At 36.4% G+C, this 16,494-nt stretch overlaps 1 protein-coding gene across 3 annotated transcripts in view; it reads left to right on the forward strand.

Moving 5' to 3' along the window:
• Positions 1 to 16,494, forward strand: part of PHF6 (PHD finger protein 6) — a 45,248-nt gene that overhangs the window by 14,305 nt on the left and 14,449 nt on the right. For 2 of the 3 annotated variants that reach the window (XM_034649914.1, XM_034649915.1), the window contains 4 exons: positions 3,578 to 3,711; positions 3,990 to 4,033; positions 15,380 to 15,549; positions 15,705 to 15,848. In XM_034649914.1, coding sequence (XP_034505805.1) covers positions 3,578 to 3,711; positions 3,990 to 4,033; positions 15,380 to 15,549; positions 15,705 to 15,848 — 492 coding nt within the window. The remainder of the gene's footprint in view (positions 1 to 3,577; positions 3,712 to 3,989; positions 4,034 to 15,379; positions 15,550 to 15,704; positions 15,849 to 16,494) is intronic. The other variant, XM_019799183.2, reaches the window with a different exon arrangement.

A 16,494-nucleotide genomic window follows, 5' to 3' on the forward strand; every position in this document is an offset into this window, starting at 1 on the left:
GGGAGAGGAAGAAGCAGGCTCATAGCAGAGGAGCCTGATGTGGGGCTCCGATCCCATAACGCCGGGATCACGCCCTGAGCCGAAGGCAGATGCTTAACTGCTGTGCCACCCAGGCGCCCCCATAACTTTTTTTTTTTTTTTAAGGAAAGTATACCAGCTACCTATCTGGTTTCCCAACTTCTTTAATTTTTCTTTTTTTCTCTTTTGATTCTTAACCTTGTCTCCCACAGGGCTAATCTTTTCCTCCCAAATATTCTCACCTCTGTTCATTCTGTGCCCCTTCAACTGGATTGTTCTTCTCAGTTTTACCTTTCCAAATTCTAGATTAGACTGTTTAAGTATGTAGACATGCTTGAAGATTATTATGTTAAATCTGCAGGTATTAGAAACACGAATTAGAAAAAATATACCGGAGGATATTAAAATCTTCAGTAACAGTAAGCTTAAAGTCAACACATTTATCAAGCACTACTTTGCAAAGCACAGTGTCAGTCTTCCAAAAAACTCAGTCTAGAAACAATTGATGGATAAAATCTATACATTTATAAATATAATTAGCCATACAAGGAAGTAAAATGGTAAGAGCCAAAATGAATATTGTATCTTAAGTCCCACAGCAGTTCAGGGATAAAAGAATTATTTAGGGGTTGGGGTGTATAGTGTAGTAGACTTCAAGGTAACAGTTATGTTTCCATTTTGTGTTCATAGGTATACAAGCATATTTAAATTGCGTATTTAGTTTTATTATGGGTACTTTTTGCTATTTTGTTAGCATCCTGCCAGAATTTTATATGCAAGTGGGTATTTCAGCTTTTATATGAATGCTGCTTAAAATAGATCCAGTAAATTCTAATTGAGAAAAATTCCTACTGCTAACCTTAAAAAGAATTTTCCACTCTTTGAAACCATTTTTATTGGAATATCTTCTTCCTTTCTTCCTTGAGGAGCTGACAAAAGTGAGAATGAGCTTTTTCTCACTTAAAAATTTTATCTGTCCTAAATTGCTGTAGTTTACCCGTGATACTTTGGGCAGATTTAAATTGAGAACCAGCAAAGACAAATTTTGATCTGTTTTGGACATTTGGTTTCCTTCTTATTCTCAATAAACTGGTAGATGGGTATTAAAAGCATTTGCTAGTGTACTGCCCCCAAAATATTTTTTTTGTAGAAAAATCAGAAAATACAGGAAATTGTAAAGAAAACCAACCACCTAGTGACAGCCCCTCAGCATTTTGCTATATATACTTCCCCCCCTTGTTCAAAGAATTTATGTTACAAACATAATTGTGATCATAATTAACATAGTTTCGTATCCTGCTTTATTCTTCATTTAGTATTATACATAAAAATCTTCCCATGCCATTAAGTTTTCTTTGGAGAGTGGCTATGGAGTATTTCTACATATGGGTGTGCTATAATTCAAAGATAAAAATTTTTCAGTTGTTTTCCATGAGTGGTTTTACATTTTGGACTATTGTAAATAATTCTGTAATGAAGGTGATATGCATATAAATCATTTGAATCTCATTTTTTTTAGACTAGATTAATAGAAGTAAAGTTAGCAGATCAGGAAATCAGAACTTTAAAAAAGCTCTTTGATAAATAAGGCAAGCTGCTATCCAGAGTATAGTGATTTACAGCAGGATATGAGAGTGCCCATCTCACTGTATTTTTGCCAGTGTTGAGCCAAGTACAGTATTTTTAACAGTTCCTCCCCGCCTTTCATTTTTGCTTGCTAATTGAAGTCAACAGTTTTTTTTCAAAATGTACCTGTGCAAACCCATTTTTGATGAAATTTCAAGATGAACTACTTGCAGTAGATTTCTTAATGAGGTGGGGTAATGTTTGACTTGTTACGATAAAAAAAAACAGGTTGTAAAATAGTATGTACAGAATTACATAGAAAAATACTTGCACATAAACATTGTAACATACTGTAAGTGCATCTCCACTTGGTAAGCATGAGTTGTTATTTTTTTTTAATTTCCTTTTTGCCCTTGTGTTTTCCAGAATTTCTATAATAAGTGTGTTTTTTGATGAAAGAATTTGCTAAAATGAGAAAACTTCATAATTAAGCTGTATACAAATGCTGTACCTTCTCAAGAATTTATAAGCCACCCAAAAGTATTTAACAGCTTTTCCTGCTTATTTGGCACAGTATTTCTTTTTACAGTAATACTTTGAAGTTTCTGTATGTAAGGAAATGGAGTATTTCTCTAGTATTTTTTTTAAAGATTTTATTTATTTATTTGACAGAGACAGAGACAGCCAGCAAGAGAGGGAACACAAGCAGGGGAGTGGGAGAGGAAGAAGCAGGCTCATAGCGGAGGAGCCTGAGGTGGGACTCGATCCCAGAACGCTGGGATCACGCCCTGAGCCGAAGGCAGACGCTTAACCGCTGCGCCACGCAGGCGCCCCGTATTTCTCTAGTATTTTAATAATGGGCACTGGCGCTCATGTTTTCTGGGATGTACCTGTATTGAGAATGTTTCTGACTCAGACAGGACTATTTTTTAAATGACAGTTTGAATGAGAGGTTGAGTGTTTGACTTGCTTAAAGAAGTGTAAGGAATTTTATTGGAATTTAGATTAGCTTCCCAGTATACCCAAATTGCTTAGGGTCCAAGTAATCTAAAAGTTGGGATAGTAAGTGTTCTTTATGTTAAAATTAATAGAGGAATGAGAACAGTTCCGAATGAGGTATCTAGCAACCAAGAAACAGTTTTTAAGATTTACCTTACAGTGAATTCATTTTGGCATGGTATTTATAGCTTAGGAGTGTAGCCTTGTTAAAAGTCCACTCAGTACCGTTATGTTAATCAAATCCACTAACAGTCATTGTTATGTGCTTTTTTTAAAGAGCTTTTTCCTAAATTGAGAGCATGGGCTAGTTAAACAATAGGAGTTATCTAATAAAGTCAGAAGGTAAATTACATTAAAATATGTTTAAAGTCTGTACTTTTATCTGTTTGCCTGAATTCATAATGCAAGAGGTAAGTAACATAGATTAAATTAAAATAGATGAGCATATTTTCACTATCAACTTGACATTACAAAATATTTTTTTAGAGCTTGAGATATTTAAAAATCTACTTAATTTTTTATTCTTTTTCCCTCACTTGAAATTGATTTTACCAAGTTCCCCAGTAGAATGTGAGGTTTTTTTTCTCCAAAGATTTTCATTAAGTGGAAATGTGAAGGAAACATTTTTTCTGCTGCGAGACATTTTCCGTAGTTACCCATTTCGAAAGTCTGGATTGTGAAAAGGTCTAGGTTATATACAACTTACATTCCTGATTTGCAGCATTTCAGATTTTCTCTTGACCACAGTGAAACAGTAGACATTAATAATATTCCTTTAATTTTGTCAATGTTTAATCTGGGGGGAAAATACCCCTAGTAGAATTTTATTCAAATTATTTCTGGGTGAGAAAACAAGAAAAATAGCATTATTAGTTACAAAACTTTTCAATAACCAATTTGTTTTCCTTGACAGAGATTGATATGCCTCTAACCTGACATCACGGCCTTAGCAAAATTGCACACTAATAATAATTATTTTATTGTTTTGCTGTAGATGTGTTCTTTGTGCCATTGTCCTGGAGCAACAATTGGTTGTGATGTGAAAACATGTCACAGGACATACCACTACCACTGTGCATTGCATGACAAAGCTCAAATACGAGAGAAACCTTCACAAGGAATTTACATGTAATTATTTAACTTCTCTTTAAGTTTTTTTTTTTTAGCAGTCATTCTTTCTTTAGGCTTTTGTAAAAGTTTTTCCCATTTCAAAGCATTTCGTCATCATTGTAAAGGGTTTCTTTGGTAAGAAATTTAATGGTTAGAGAAATGGCACATAGGATGTTTAATAAGATTTTTGGAATCCAGCTTGTGAATGGGGTGAAGTGTACTGCTCATTTTCTTAATTTGAAAGACGAGTTTAGTTTGTTTACTTGATAATTTTTGATTTCTTCATTTTTTTATAGGGTTTATTGCCGAAAACACAAGAAAACTGCACATAACTCTGAAGGTACGTCATGCAGCCACTTTTCAGTATCCAGAAGAAATTTGAGTGAATTCTGCTATACTAATTTTTGCCGTAAGATGTATCTCAATATTGAACACATTTCAAAGAATTAAGAAAAGTGTTAGGATAAACTAATGTACATAGTGAAAAAGATGTGGATTTTTGAGAAAATTTTTACCCCTGAAGTACTTGTAAGGAGTACGTTGAGAATGTATTTTATCTTTAGGAAAAAACGATGCTAGTGATTTTGGATTTCTGTGTTCATGTGTTAGTAGATTGTAAAGGTAATAATTGGGATCCTTGCTACCGTCAGATGAACTAGAGATACTGGTACATTTTGTGATCACCAGGCTTCCTGTTAAATTTTCACATGGTACTTTTTTGAAAATACAGACATATTCATAAGAAGTAATCAATTTTAAAATAGTTAACTTTTAAAATTACTTTATAGTTTGTTTCTCCTTAAATTTATATAAAACAAAGTTAGGGGTATTTCTATATAGTTAGCCAGTTGTCCTTGGTCTTTAAAAGGGATGGGAAGGTTCTTAAATTGAATTCTGACTTGCTTCACACCTTAGCAAACAGATGGTTTTGCTACTTTCACTAGCAATATAGACAGGCTTACATTTAATCTGAGATTGTTCCGTCTTTCCGTTTAAATTAGACATCTTTAGTTTTTGTTAGCCTCTGAGAACGTGTTGCTTAGAATTAGAATGCTTGGAGCCTGTTCATTTAGGAAGTGGTTTCCTGTGTCAAGATTTACCTAATTATCAGTGTTAGCATATTAAAGTTTGGGACCCTTTAGATATTTTAGATCGTGGCTACATCCTCCACTTTGGGACTCTAGATTAGTTCCAGTACTTTAGTGTAGTGCTGGTTAAATATATAATCTTCAGGGAAAAAAATGTCTTTAAGGTAAACAGATTGGATAAAAAATAAGAACAGAACATTTTAGAGGTGATAAAGTGCAACTGAGAAACCTTTACAGTGTTTTCCTTGTTTTTTTTTTCTTCGTTTAGTTCTAGAATTCAATTGACAAACCTTGTTCAAGGTTAAGAGAAAGCTTGCCCACCTATCATAACTTCAGATTTTAAGAGTCTGTTTGATTCTCTTTAAGATTGTAGGGACCAGATGTGTATGGTAAACCAAGGGTTGAAAGTTCGGCTCTGATGAGTACAAGTATAGGATACACTGGGACAGGATAGTTGAGTGGGGCTGCAGTGATTGATGGAGCCAGCTTCCCTTTTATTCCCTAGATTTCTGAAGCTGATAGTACCATCTAGTGGTAGAGGAAAGTCACTGCAGACTGCTTAAAGTAAAATAATTTTTTTTTAAAAGATTTTATTTTATTTATTTGACAGAGATAGAGACAGCCAGTGAGAGAGGGAACACAAGCAGGGGGAGTGGGAGAGGAAGAAGCAGGCTCATAGCGGAGGAGCCTGACGTGGGGCTCGATCCCATAATGCCGGGATCACGCCCTGAGCCGAAGGCAGACGCTTAACCGCTGTGCCACCCAGGCGCCCCTAAAGTAAAATAATTTGACCATCTTTTTGCTTTAAGAAACTTAGAGAAAGATCTAAATTAATACTTTTCAAGATGACCGTTTTTTTAATGTAACTGGCGGGATTCCTACAATTCAAATTCACGATACAATTGTTTTGAATTTTGGGTTCAGTGTATACTTTTGTAGCACGTTGGGACCGCTTGTATTATCGATGTATACACGGTGTGTTTATACTCATTGTGTAGAACTTGAAGCATAATTTTGCAACTTAGAGGCATTTCAGAGCTTGTGTTTATTGAATCTTGGCTTTTATCACTTTCATCTAGCTGTAATTTACTTGATATTGAGGGCTTTGTCAGAAACAGAAGTTGCAATTACTTCATTGTTCTAATGGGAAACCTGTGTTCTACTTTACAATTACAATTTACGGTTGGGGTTTATGGGATCGTATTTCGGGGACTACCTTTGAGAATTGTAGCACGGTAGTTTGTGCAGCAAAGAGGAATTGATACCTGTGGCAGCGTCTTGATCATTTGCCATCGGTGGCTCAATAACCTAGTTTGCTAATACTTGAAATGACAAATACTCCATAATTCAGACTGTTCATATTAGTTTGATGGAATATGAACTGTGCTTTGAAATACTAAATTTGAGAATCTCTTTACTGTCTCCATAGTTTTGCCTTTTCATGAGTGTCATATACTGGGAATCGCACCGTATGTAGCCTTTTCAGACTGGCTTCTTTCCCTTATTGGCCTTATGTTGGAGGGCAGCAGATTAGTTGATATGTAGATGCTTATGAGAAAGGATCTGATAGGCAAGAAGAGATGGGAGGTCCAGGAAGGAGGGAGATTCAGCGCACAAACAGAAGAATTGCCCTGTGATAGGAGAACATTTTCATTGTAATAGGAGAGAAGGAAGAGGAGGGGTGGTTCCTAACTGGTCTGTTTTCTCTGTGAAGGAGAATGTAGGGTGAGGCATGAGGGTTGGAAATTGAGGGAGAGAGGAGAAAGTTTCAAAGAATAGTTGTGAAGACTAGGAGAGGAAACTTGCCCAGAGAAACGTAAGGTTTCCAGACTGGATGGAGGGTTGTTAACCATTAATTAATGTAGCGATACTCTCAGGTTGTGTGACTTCCTCCAGCAATTCAGGATCCTGTGTGTAGCACAGAGTAGGGGGTTAGTTGGTTAGTTCAGAATTGGGATTTTGCCAGGTGGGTTCAACAAAGAAGTAAAGGTAAAAGGGAGTTTAGGATATTTGCAAGGCAAAAATCTAAGATAGGGAAGTGAAGGCAGGGAAAAAAAAAAGAAAGAGTAAGGAATTAATAGACTGGGGGTCCTGATAAAGTTGAAGATCAATGAGAGTGAACGTACTTGGGAAAGCGGTCATTTTGTGGTTCCCAAAGTGTGTGTGATTTATGGTGATTTCAGAGGTTAGAACCATTTTTAGGTGATTGTAAAGGTGTCTGGGTGTGATTATAGGAATTGGGTAGTTAATGGAGGACACCATTGAAGGTCAAGGAACTTGCTTGGATTGTCCTGTGGGTGGTTGAAGTCACCCAGGATGCAGCAGGGGCTAGGAAGGAGAAAAGAGCTGTAAGCTGTGTGCTAAAGAAAATCTGATGCATGGGTACAATGACTGGGAGTTGGTAATCATTAGGAAGACGGAAAGGAGGAAAGTAGCATAGTCAGTGTACCAGCAAAATTGTCACATCTGGGAGTTGGTTAGAAATGCCTAATCTCAGGCCACACCACTGACCTACTAAATAGCCATCACCACTTTAACAAGATCCCAGGTGGTTCGTTTGCACGTTAAAGTTTGAGAAGCAGTGGTTTAGCTGAATGACATGGACCTCGGGTGCAGGGTTTTTTACAAGGGGATACAGAACTAATGGTTCAACAAGGCTGCCTAGTAGAACTTACCGTGACCGTGGACGTGTTCTGTATTTGCACCACCCAGTATGGTAGCCACAAGCCACATGTGGTTGTCGAGCACTTAAAATGGTGTAGTACCCTCCTAGTCTTAATAGGAATTTATCATTAAACATGGACAGGAAAAGCCAGAATTAAATCCTGCATCTTACATGTTTCCCCCCGACTTTGGCCTATGTGTTTAGATGATAGGTATATTTACCTTTTTTTTAAAGCAATATTTTAAAAATGTCAAACATTAGCAATAGCATATAGGTCTAGCGTGTAACTGCTGCTAGTTTCTGAATTGTAGAAGTACTCGAACATGACAGCTTGTCATCAGTAAATGTTTGAGTACCTACAAGGAACTGTGATTACGTATTGTGGTTCTTCTAAAATCCTTTTCATTTAGAGGTTAAAGCTTTTCTCTTTAATAATTTATATGGAGCAAAGTCATCTGTGATGAGCTAGAAAGCAGTAGAATAGATGCTGAGTGTTAGCTGTTTGCAGCAAGAATGTGTAGATTGTTGTCATGATCACAAACATAACCTCAGCTCAGTTTGGGTTCTTGACATCGTAAGTAGGTGAAACTTGTGGCTTATTATTTTTGTTAAACTACCCAATACAGAATGTTGTGCGTGGGACGGGCACTCAAGAGCTGTTTGTAATCTCTTTTCTTTGGCTTGAAATAAAGCATGGTATTTAATGCATCACTTACTTTTGGGTGACCTTTCTGTCTCCTGTGACTTCTCTTGTACTGGGCGTTAGTAGAGCAAGATGAATTAATAAAACAGGGTTTTGGGGGTTGGGGGAAGACATCATTTAGTGACAGATATGTGACCAACTGATTAAAATACAGTGGTGGCATGTGGAAGTACTTAGAGATAAAGGGGCATCATGTTTGCATCTTAAACCCTTCAGAAAATAGTATGTGAATGAATGGAGAATGAATGATAAAGCAGATGTGTTAAGTTGTTAACATTTGGGTGAATGGTGTATGGGAATTGTTTCTTTCAATTTTTATAAGTCTGAACTTACTGAAAAATAGCTTAGTGATAAGTGCCACAATTACTTACAGTGACCATAAAAGACAGTGTAAAGGACTCTTTTGTGCCTAACTTTGGAAGAGCTCGTCTTTAACAGTTTGGAAACTTTTATATTGTCAAATCATATAACTCAATTTGTGTTTCAAGAACTAGAGTCATCATAGTTATAGTAGAAGTATGTTGTAAGTGTGTTGTCATCTGTGTAGATTCAAAGCCGTTGCCTGCTTGAATATTCCCTTAGTATTTTCTTCCTCTTTGTTTTCTCTGGAATGTGTTGCACCTTCCAATCTTCATTACTTACATCAAATGGAAGTTTAGGGAGATTTATGATATCATTATGATATCAATGTCTTTAAAAACCTTTTAAGTTTTATAGCATTGAATAGATTTATGAAGTGCTGGAAAGACAGTTTTGTACACTGGTTGAATATGGGCTCTGAAATCAGATCTATATTTGAATCTTAGCTCTGCCCCTTACTAGTCACATGGTTTTAGGCAAGTGATTTAGTATCTCTTGGAGCCTTAGATACTGCATTCGTAAAATGGGGATTAAAAAAAAACCCTACCTCATAGAATTATTGTAAGGATTAAATGAAATAACATGCGAAGGGCCTTAGCAATGTTCCTGGGACATAGTTAAGTGCTCAGTAAATATTATATTCGTGTGCTCGTCCTTGAAAGATAATAGAATTTAAATTGTATTTGGGATTTAACTTGGAAAATTTTAGTAATGAATTCATGCTGTGCCCTCTGCTAGAACTGGCTCCATATTTTTTCTTTGACTCACCAGATTTATCGAGTACCCACGTGCCAGGTGCTGTGCTAGGCACTATTTACGCTCATCTTTCATTTAGCAACTTTACAGACTTATCGTTGGAAGTTTCAGACATACACAAAAGTATGTTTGGAAAAAAGCCGCATCACCTAGCTTTAGCAGTCATCTGTCGTGGTCAGTCTTGTTTCGTCTGCACCCCTCACCTACTTCCTCCGTCTGGATTATTGTGAATGAAATTCCAGACCTATTTCATTTTAGCACACTTAATTAAGAATTAATACTTTTGATGTATGTGATGTGTTTATATACGTATCTGTATATGAATATGCATAAAATCATTGATCGCCTACCTTTACCGAAAAGGCAGGAAGCCGAATTTATGCAGAGCAGAAGCACATCGCGTTGCCATTGGAGAAGGCAGGGCAAGCGCCCTCCAGCCCTCCTCTTGTCGCAGCCCTAAAGATGCAAAGGAGAGGTGGGGATGCTTACTCCCAACGTTAATCCTCGTCATTTTGCTTTTGTTTTCAAAATAATTTCAACACACATTATTGAGTGCCTCCTGGGTGTGGGCGCATTGGGCAATTTAGAAAATAAGCCCCTCGACAAAGAGCTTACAGGCTACACAAGGTTTGACATGAGTGATAACTAATAGTTGAATAGAATTTTCTAGTTTACAAAGCATTTTTCACATTTTCTTAAGGCATCCTTTTCAGGAAAGTGTTATCATTAGTTCCATCTGATATACCAGGAGACTTTGCCTCGTGAGTGTTAACTAATTTTACCAAGTTTTAAGACCTGGTAGGTGGCAGTCGTCAGACTTTCTGTCCAGGGGTCCTTTCTACCTCATACGGTTAACTGATGTAAGACTTCGGGGAGGAAAGGCAGTGGAGCTAAAACCAAGAGGTAGAAGATGAGAAAAATATTGATTAGGAAAAAGAAAATTGGTAAAGGAACAGATTGGGCTTAATAGTACTAGGAGGAGGAGAGCTGGGGTCCTGGTCAGTTGGTCACTGCCGTGCCTCCTAGTGGCAATCAGAAGGGTAACAGAGAGGGGCCTGGCCTTTCTGAGGTGACATAGATGGTTAGGAGCTGTGCTCACAAAGGTTGGGAATGCTTGGTGGTCCAGGAAGGAGCACAGCCTTGTTTTGTCAGCTACCTTAACAGCCTGGATTTGTAGGAATTGCAGCTGTGAAAACAAGGGTAAGGTTTTGGTTTTTTATTGCATTCATTTTTTTGAATAGGTATATGAACATTGTACAAATATCAGCAATATGAAAGAGTATCCACTGTTAGCGAGCTTTCCTCCCACTGTTTCCCTTGTATCTGGTGGTCGTGAGGCTCCAATGAGATCGTGTGTGTAGATTACAGAGCACGTCTGGTACAGTCAGAACTCCAAAAGCTCAAATGTGAGCTCTTAGATTTGGACTATTTCCCATTTATGAATTATGTAGAAAAGGGCAAGATGGAGAATAGTGTGCTTAGGATGCCATTTGTTTGTGTATCCTTTTAAAAAACCCGTTTGCTCACACAGGGAAGATAATAGCGGACAGATACAGAGAGTGTCTCACGTGCCAGGCGCTGTTCTAAATTCAGTTCTTTACATGAACTAACACATTCAGTTCATTCATGGGCCCTGTGAGGTGGCTCTGAGGCAAGAGGACACACAGTCTGGCAGTTCCAGGATTCAAAAGCAGGTTCTCAACCCTTGAGGTTGAGAAGAAAAGCAGTTAAGGGTGGTTACTTGAGGGGGGCAGGCAAGAAAGCAAGGGCACTAGCTGGGAGTGCAGAGCAGGTGGGATTAGAAGGGGGAAAGGAAGATTTTTACTTCTTTTATGCAGAGTTCTTTTATAATTATTACTGAAGAAGGAAACGAAATTTAATGTTTAAAACATTTTCACACTTTTGAATCGGAGGGAGAAAACCTGTAACCATGAAAAATTTAAACAGAGGCACTGTGACTAGCCTCATACTCTTTCTTTCATGTGCATTTTCAATGATTTTTTTAAGGGAAACTCCCCGAAGTCCAGTCACTGGATCAAAGGGTTCAGTCTTTTTAAGGTTCCTGATACATGTTGCTATGTTACTTTCTGGAAGGATTGTGCTGGATTGTATTCCCATAGGTGGTGGATGAGTTTACACCTCCTTTCACCACACTGGATAGTATAAGTTCTTCTAATTACGAAAGTAGTGCATCATCCCTTGTTTCAAAAATTAAAATAGTACAATAATATTAAAGCAGTTCAGAGAGCCCTCCCCTCACCCTGAAGTCACATTCTCTAGGAGTAACTGGTAATACGATGGTGGCTATCTTCCCAGAGCCTTGTTTACCTCCGTACAAACCTGTGTAGGTGGTGTCTGTGCACACTTACTAATAAATACAGTGGCATCATAGTCTATGTACATACTGTTACGCTACACGCTTTTTTTATTCTGTGATTTATCACAGACCTCCTACCCTATTGGTGTTTACAGATTGACCTCATTCTTTTTCTTTTCCTCCATTGAAGCAATTTTCTTTTTCCCATCAATTGAGTTCATTCTTTTTAACCGTTGTTATATCCCATAGAATAAAATAGAACCATAGTTTAAGGATTTTGCTATCAAATAAAAATCATTTACATCTATTTGTTTCACTAATACAAATAAGACTGCAGACTGCATTGATCTTCCTTGTACATATATGCTTACTTACCTATACGAGTGATTCTATAGGATAAAGTTTTAAAAAGGGGTTTGCATTTAACATTGGGGAAAGGACTGTCACACACAAGCAGGTTATGCTCCCACCAACAGTGTATTTCCTGCCTCTGTGCTGGACGTTATAGGTCTTTAATTTTTGCAAATCCAATGATCTCATTTAATTTCCATTTCTCTTATCACTAGTAAGATTGGGCTTCTATTCATGTATTTTTCAGTCATTTATATTTTTTCTGTGAATTGCCAGTTTCTATCCTTTGTGCATTTTTCTTTTGAGGTTTGCCATTTTGAAACAGATTTGTAGTGAGTGATTTCTGTAATGGGGGTATTAATTCTCTGTAACTAAATGTGAATGATTCCCCAGTTTATCATTTGTCTTTAAACTCTGTTTATGGTGCCTTGTGCCATGCAAAGGTTTCTTTTTTTTTTTTTAAAGATCTATTTATTTCTTTGAGAGAGAGAGCAAGCAGGGGAAGGGGCAAAGGGAGAGGGAAGGGGAGAGAATCCTCAAGCAGACTCCCTGCTGAATGCAGAGCCCCATGCCAGGCCCCATCCCAGGACCCTGAGATAACTTGACCCAAAGTAAGAGTCAGCCACCCAACCAGCTGAGTCACCCAGGTGCCCCCATGCAAAGGTTTCTAATGTTTAGTCAGATCTCAGCCCTTTCCTTTATGACTTCCTAAGTGTCTTGACCCAAGATTATAAAAAATACTCTCCTCCATTTTCTTCTCTGTTACATTTATAGTTTGTTATTTTATGATGAGATTTTTTTTTCATATGGTATGAGGAAAGGAATCTCAGTGTTTAAAAAGTGGATAGCCAATTATGCCATCGTGTCTTTTCCCCACTCATTTGAAATGCTCCCATTATACTCTGAATTCCCATATGCTTATGGGTCTATTTTCAACTTTGCTTTTTTCTCCTGCTTATGTAGTTCTCTTCCTGTGCCAGGATTTTAACTGCTGTTTCTTTATAGTATATTTTGGTATCTTTTTAAAAAAATATTTTTGTGTATTATATATTTACTCTTTCGGAAAACTGTGGGATCAACCATTTTATCAGAGTTGCATGAATTAGGTTAGTGAGCGCTGACATGCTTAACCGCTGTGCCACCCAGGCGCCCCCTGAGAGCTGACGTGCTAATGTTGATTCTGCTCATCTAGAAGCATGGCGTAGCTCAGTATTTTTGTGGGGCTTCTTTTAGATTTTTGTTTCTAACTCATTTTTTGTTCGGTCATTCTTTTTATAAGTAAAGTCTGCTATTTTGATAGGTGAAAATGATATATCACTTAATTTACACTTTGATTTTAGAGCAGTCAAATTTTCTATATGTTTACTTATATTCTGTGACTTATTTGATCATATGCTTGGTCCATTTTTCAGTTGGGGTCTTAATCTCTTATGAGTTTATGTCATAAGGATACTGATCCTTTTTCACAATTACAGCAGGTTTTTCTAGTTTGCCTTTTAATTTTAGCACTTTTTTTGCTATGTAGGTTTGAAAATTTAATATAGTTAAATTTGCCAGTCTTTTATGATTTTTACTATTGCTGTTAAAGTCCCCTAAAATTTTACACTGAATGTTTCCATATTTAGGACCAAAAAAAAAAAAGCCATGTGGAAAACTACTCATGTTGGCCTGATAATAGAATCTCTTAAGTAATTTCTCTAAAGGTGTTAAAGAATGTAGTGATACAGTGTTAGTGATTATTTTCATTGTAACAGAATATTATGTATACCACATGTATGGTATAACATGTATCAGAATGATTGAAACATTTGCTTATGATTTTTCATTTTAAAGAATTTTTAATTTGGGGCAACTGCAAGTAATTCTAACAGCCCTAATGAAATTCTGTATCTTAAAAACTGTCAGTTTGAATGTTTAAAGTCAGTGATGTGTTCTGATAGGAAATTTGCTGTAATGTTAAGATCAGAAGGTATCTTTGACTTTTGTGTCTTCACAGGGAGGTAGCCACATAAGTTTGCCTTGTTGCCTATAAAATGCTATCCACTTCTACCTTTTCCCCTTTTTTCTTCCCTCAGATCCTACTGTAGTTATATGAAGTTGCATTGATATGAATTTTTATTAACTGTTTTGCAAGCAGTCTGATGCTTTCAGTTCCTTGAGTTTTATGTATTCGGATACACTAATTGAATTACCCTTTTCTTGTCATAATGACTATGCTCTTATTTCTAAAACAAAAAATTAAAAACTGTTGAAGTATTTATTAGGAAACATATTAGAATCTATGATTCAAAGTTGATACGCTTTCACATTGAGAATTTAGTACCTGGAATTGAAAATTTATGTTAAATGAAAAAAAACAGTGGCGGCGTTAGAACTGTGCCTAAAACTTTTAGTTTAACCCTAAAAGACAAGTGAACATTTGGTTTTTATACCATTTTACACTAAATACATTGTCTTATGTACAGTAGGTCCTCAATAAATAAAATGTTTGTAGTGAATAACTGAATGAAACACCCTTCCATTAATGGTAGAAATTCTTTTCAAATTGCTGGGAAATGCAGTTCTAAAATTTCTACATACATTTTGTTTAATCTACTAAAGTATACAACTAACTTGCAACATAGCTTTTTTTGTTTACCATTTATGTTAGAAATTCCTTTTATACTTAACATTTGTTTAATTACTTGATCAATGGTGAGTTCATTTGTAGATGACTTCCTTGTTGAATATGATCATTTGATTTTCATGATAGTTTAAAGGAGCTATCCTAGAACAGTGATGTCTAATAGAACTTCTTTGTGATGATAGAAACGTTCTCTATCTGTGATGTCCAGTACAGTTTGCCTCACGTGACCAGTAGTAATAAGCACTTGAAATGTGGTCAGTGCGAGAAGCTGAAGGTTTGATTTTGTTTAATTATAAGTAACTAAAATTGTAAAAAGCCACTGATTGCTCATAGCTACTATACTGGACAGCACAGATATACCTACTTTATTTTCATTTAGTTTTCCAAGTTATAGTAAGTTTATTTTCTAGCTAAGTGTTCTGATTTTACCAATAGTGTGAAGGAAAACTCTTTGAAACCTATGGTAAAAAATATATATATTTAATAATAATAATACAAGAGCTAATTCTAAAAATGGACTTATCAGAGTTTGAAATGTTTACTGACTTATGTGCCCAGTCAAGATCCCAGAACTCATTTTTATAGAATTATAAATTCAAAAGAAATAATTTACAGTGATTATAATAAAACTGTTTTTTTTGTATTTGATTTTTGTTACATTTATCTGAAACGGTAAGGTTGCTGCGTTGAGCATACCACAGACCGTTTCCCCTCATTTCTGGAAGGGATTTCATTCTAAGGAGAAAGGCATATTCTAAGGACCCAGGAACTAATGCTTATTTTAAGATTGGTCCATGTAAAGCTTTTGTTCATTTTTAAGCAGCTGACTTAGAAGAAAGTTTTAATGAACATGAATTGGAGCCCTCATCACCTAAAAGTAAAAAGAAAAGTCGCAAAGGAAGGCCACGAAAAACTAATTTTAAAGGGCTGTCGGAAGATACCAGGTCCACATCCTCCCATGGAACAGATGAAATGGAAAGCAGTTCCTATGTAAGTAGAAAAATGTGGGGTTCTTACTTTTTGTCGCACCGCGAATATTTCGTTTAAACTGTGTTTATAGGTAAAGCTCATCATTTGAAATGTTAACTAAGCTTGAGGGTACTGATAACATATTTTTAAGTTTTATTTTTCGTTTACATTTGCAGAGAGATAGGTCTCCACATAGAAGCAGCCCTAGTGACACGAGGCCTAAATGTGGATTTTGTCATGTAGGGGAGGAAGAAAACGAAGCAAGAGGAAAACTGCATATATTTAATGCCAAGAAGGCAGCTGCACATTATAAGTGCATGGTAAGCATGGTTCTTTTTATGTGCTTTTAAACGCAAGTTTTTTGGAAAGACATTTAGCTGGTAACCAAATAGGGCACCTTTCTCTCCAGCATAAGTGGTGTAGAATTATGAATAGTATATCCTATAGTCCCAAATCTTCATAGGCCTTAGGGCTTTAAAAATAGAGCCTTTATGATGTAGTAGGATTTAAAGGAGTCTTAATTATAGTTACCATATTCTAGATAATTGATGGTTAACTATTTCGTAATTGTAAAAATTTCAGCTTTATATACTTGTCATGGAAGATACATGTTCAGCTTCCGCTGTAACCCAGGACCTGTCTGTGTCATTATCCTTTACACACTGTATTGCAGTTACTCATTTATGAGCCTTTCCCTTAACAGACTTTTAATTCCTTGAAGAGAAGAACTATGCTCTATCTTTGCAGCCTGAGATTCAGGTCTGACATACATAGCATACATAAACATTTTTGGATTTGATTGTATTGAATTATTCATCCCATTTATGATTAGGTTTTTTAAATTATGTTTTTTATACCCGAGGTTCTTGACCAGAGATGTGGATCAGATTTACCTGGGGAGCTTTTTCCAAAATATACAGCCCCAGACTATATCCCAAACCTGTCTAGTTTAAAAAAAAAAAATCC

The sequence above is a fragment of the Ailuropoda melanoleuca genome, chromosome X (genome assembly GCF_002007445.2).
Source record: "Ailuropoda melanoleuca isolate Jingjing chromosome X, ASM200744v2, whole genome shotgun sequence".
Lineage (NCBI taxonomy): Eukaryota > Metazoa > Chordata > Mammalia > Carnivora > Ursidae > Ailuropoda > Ailuropoda melanoleuca.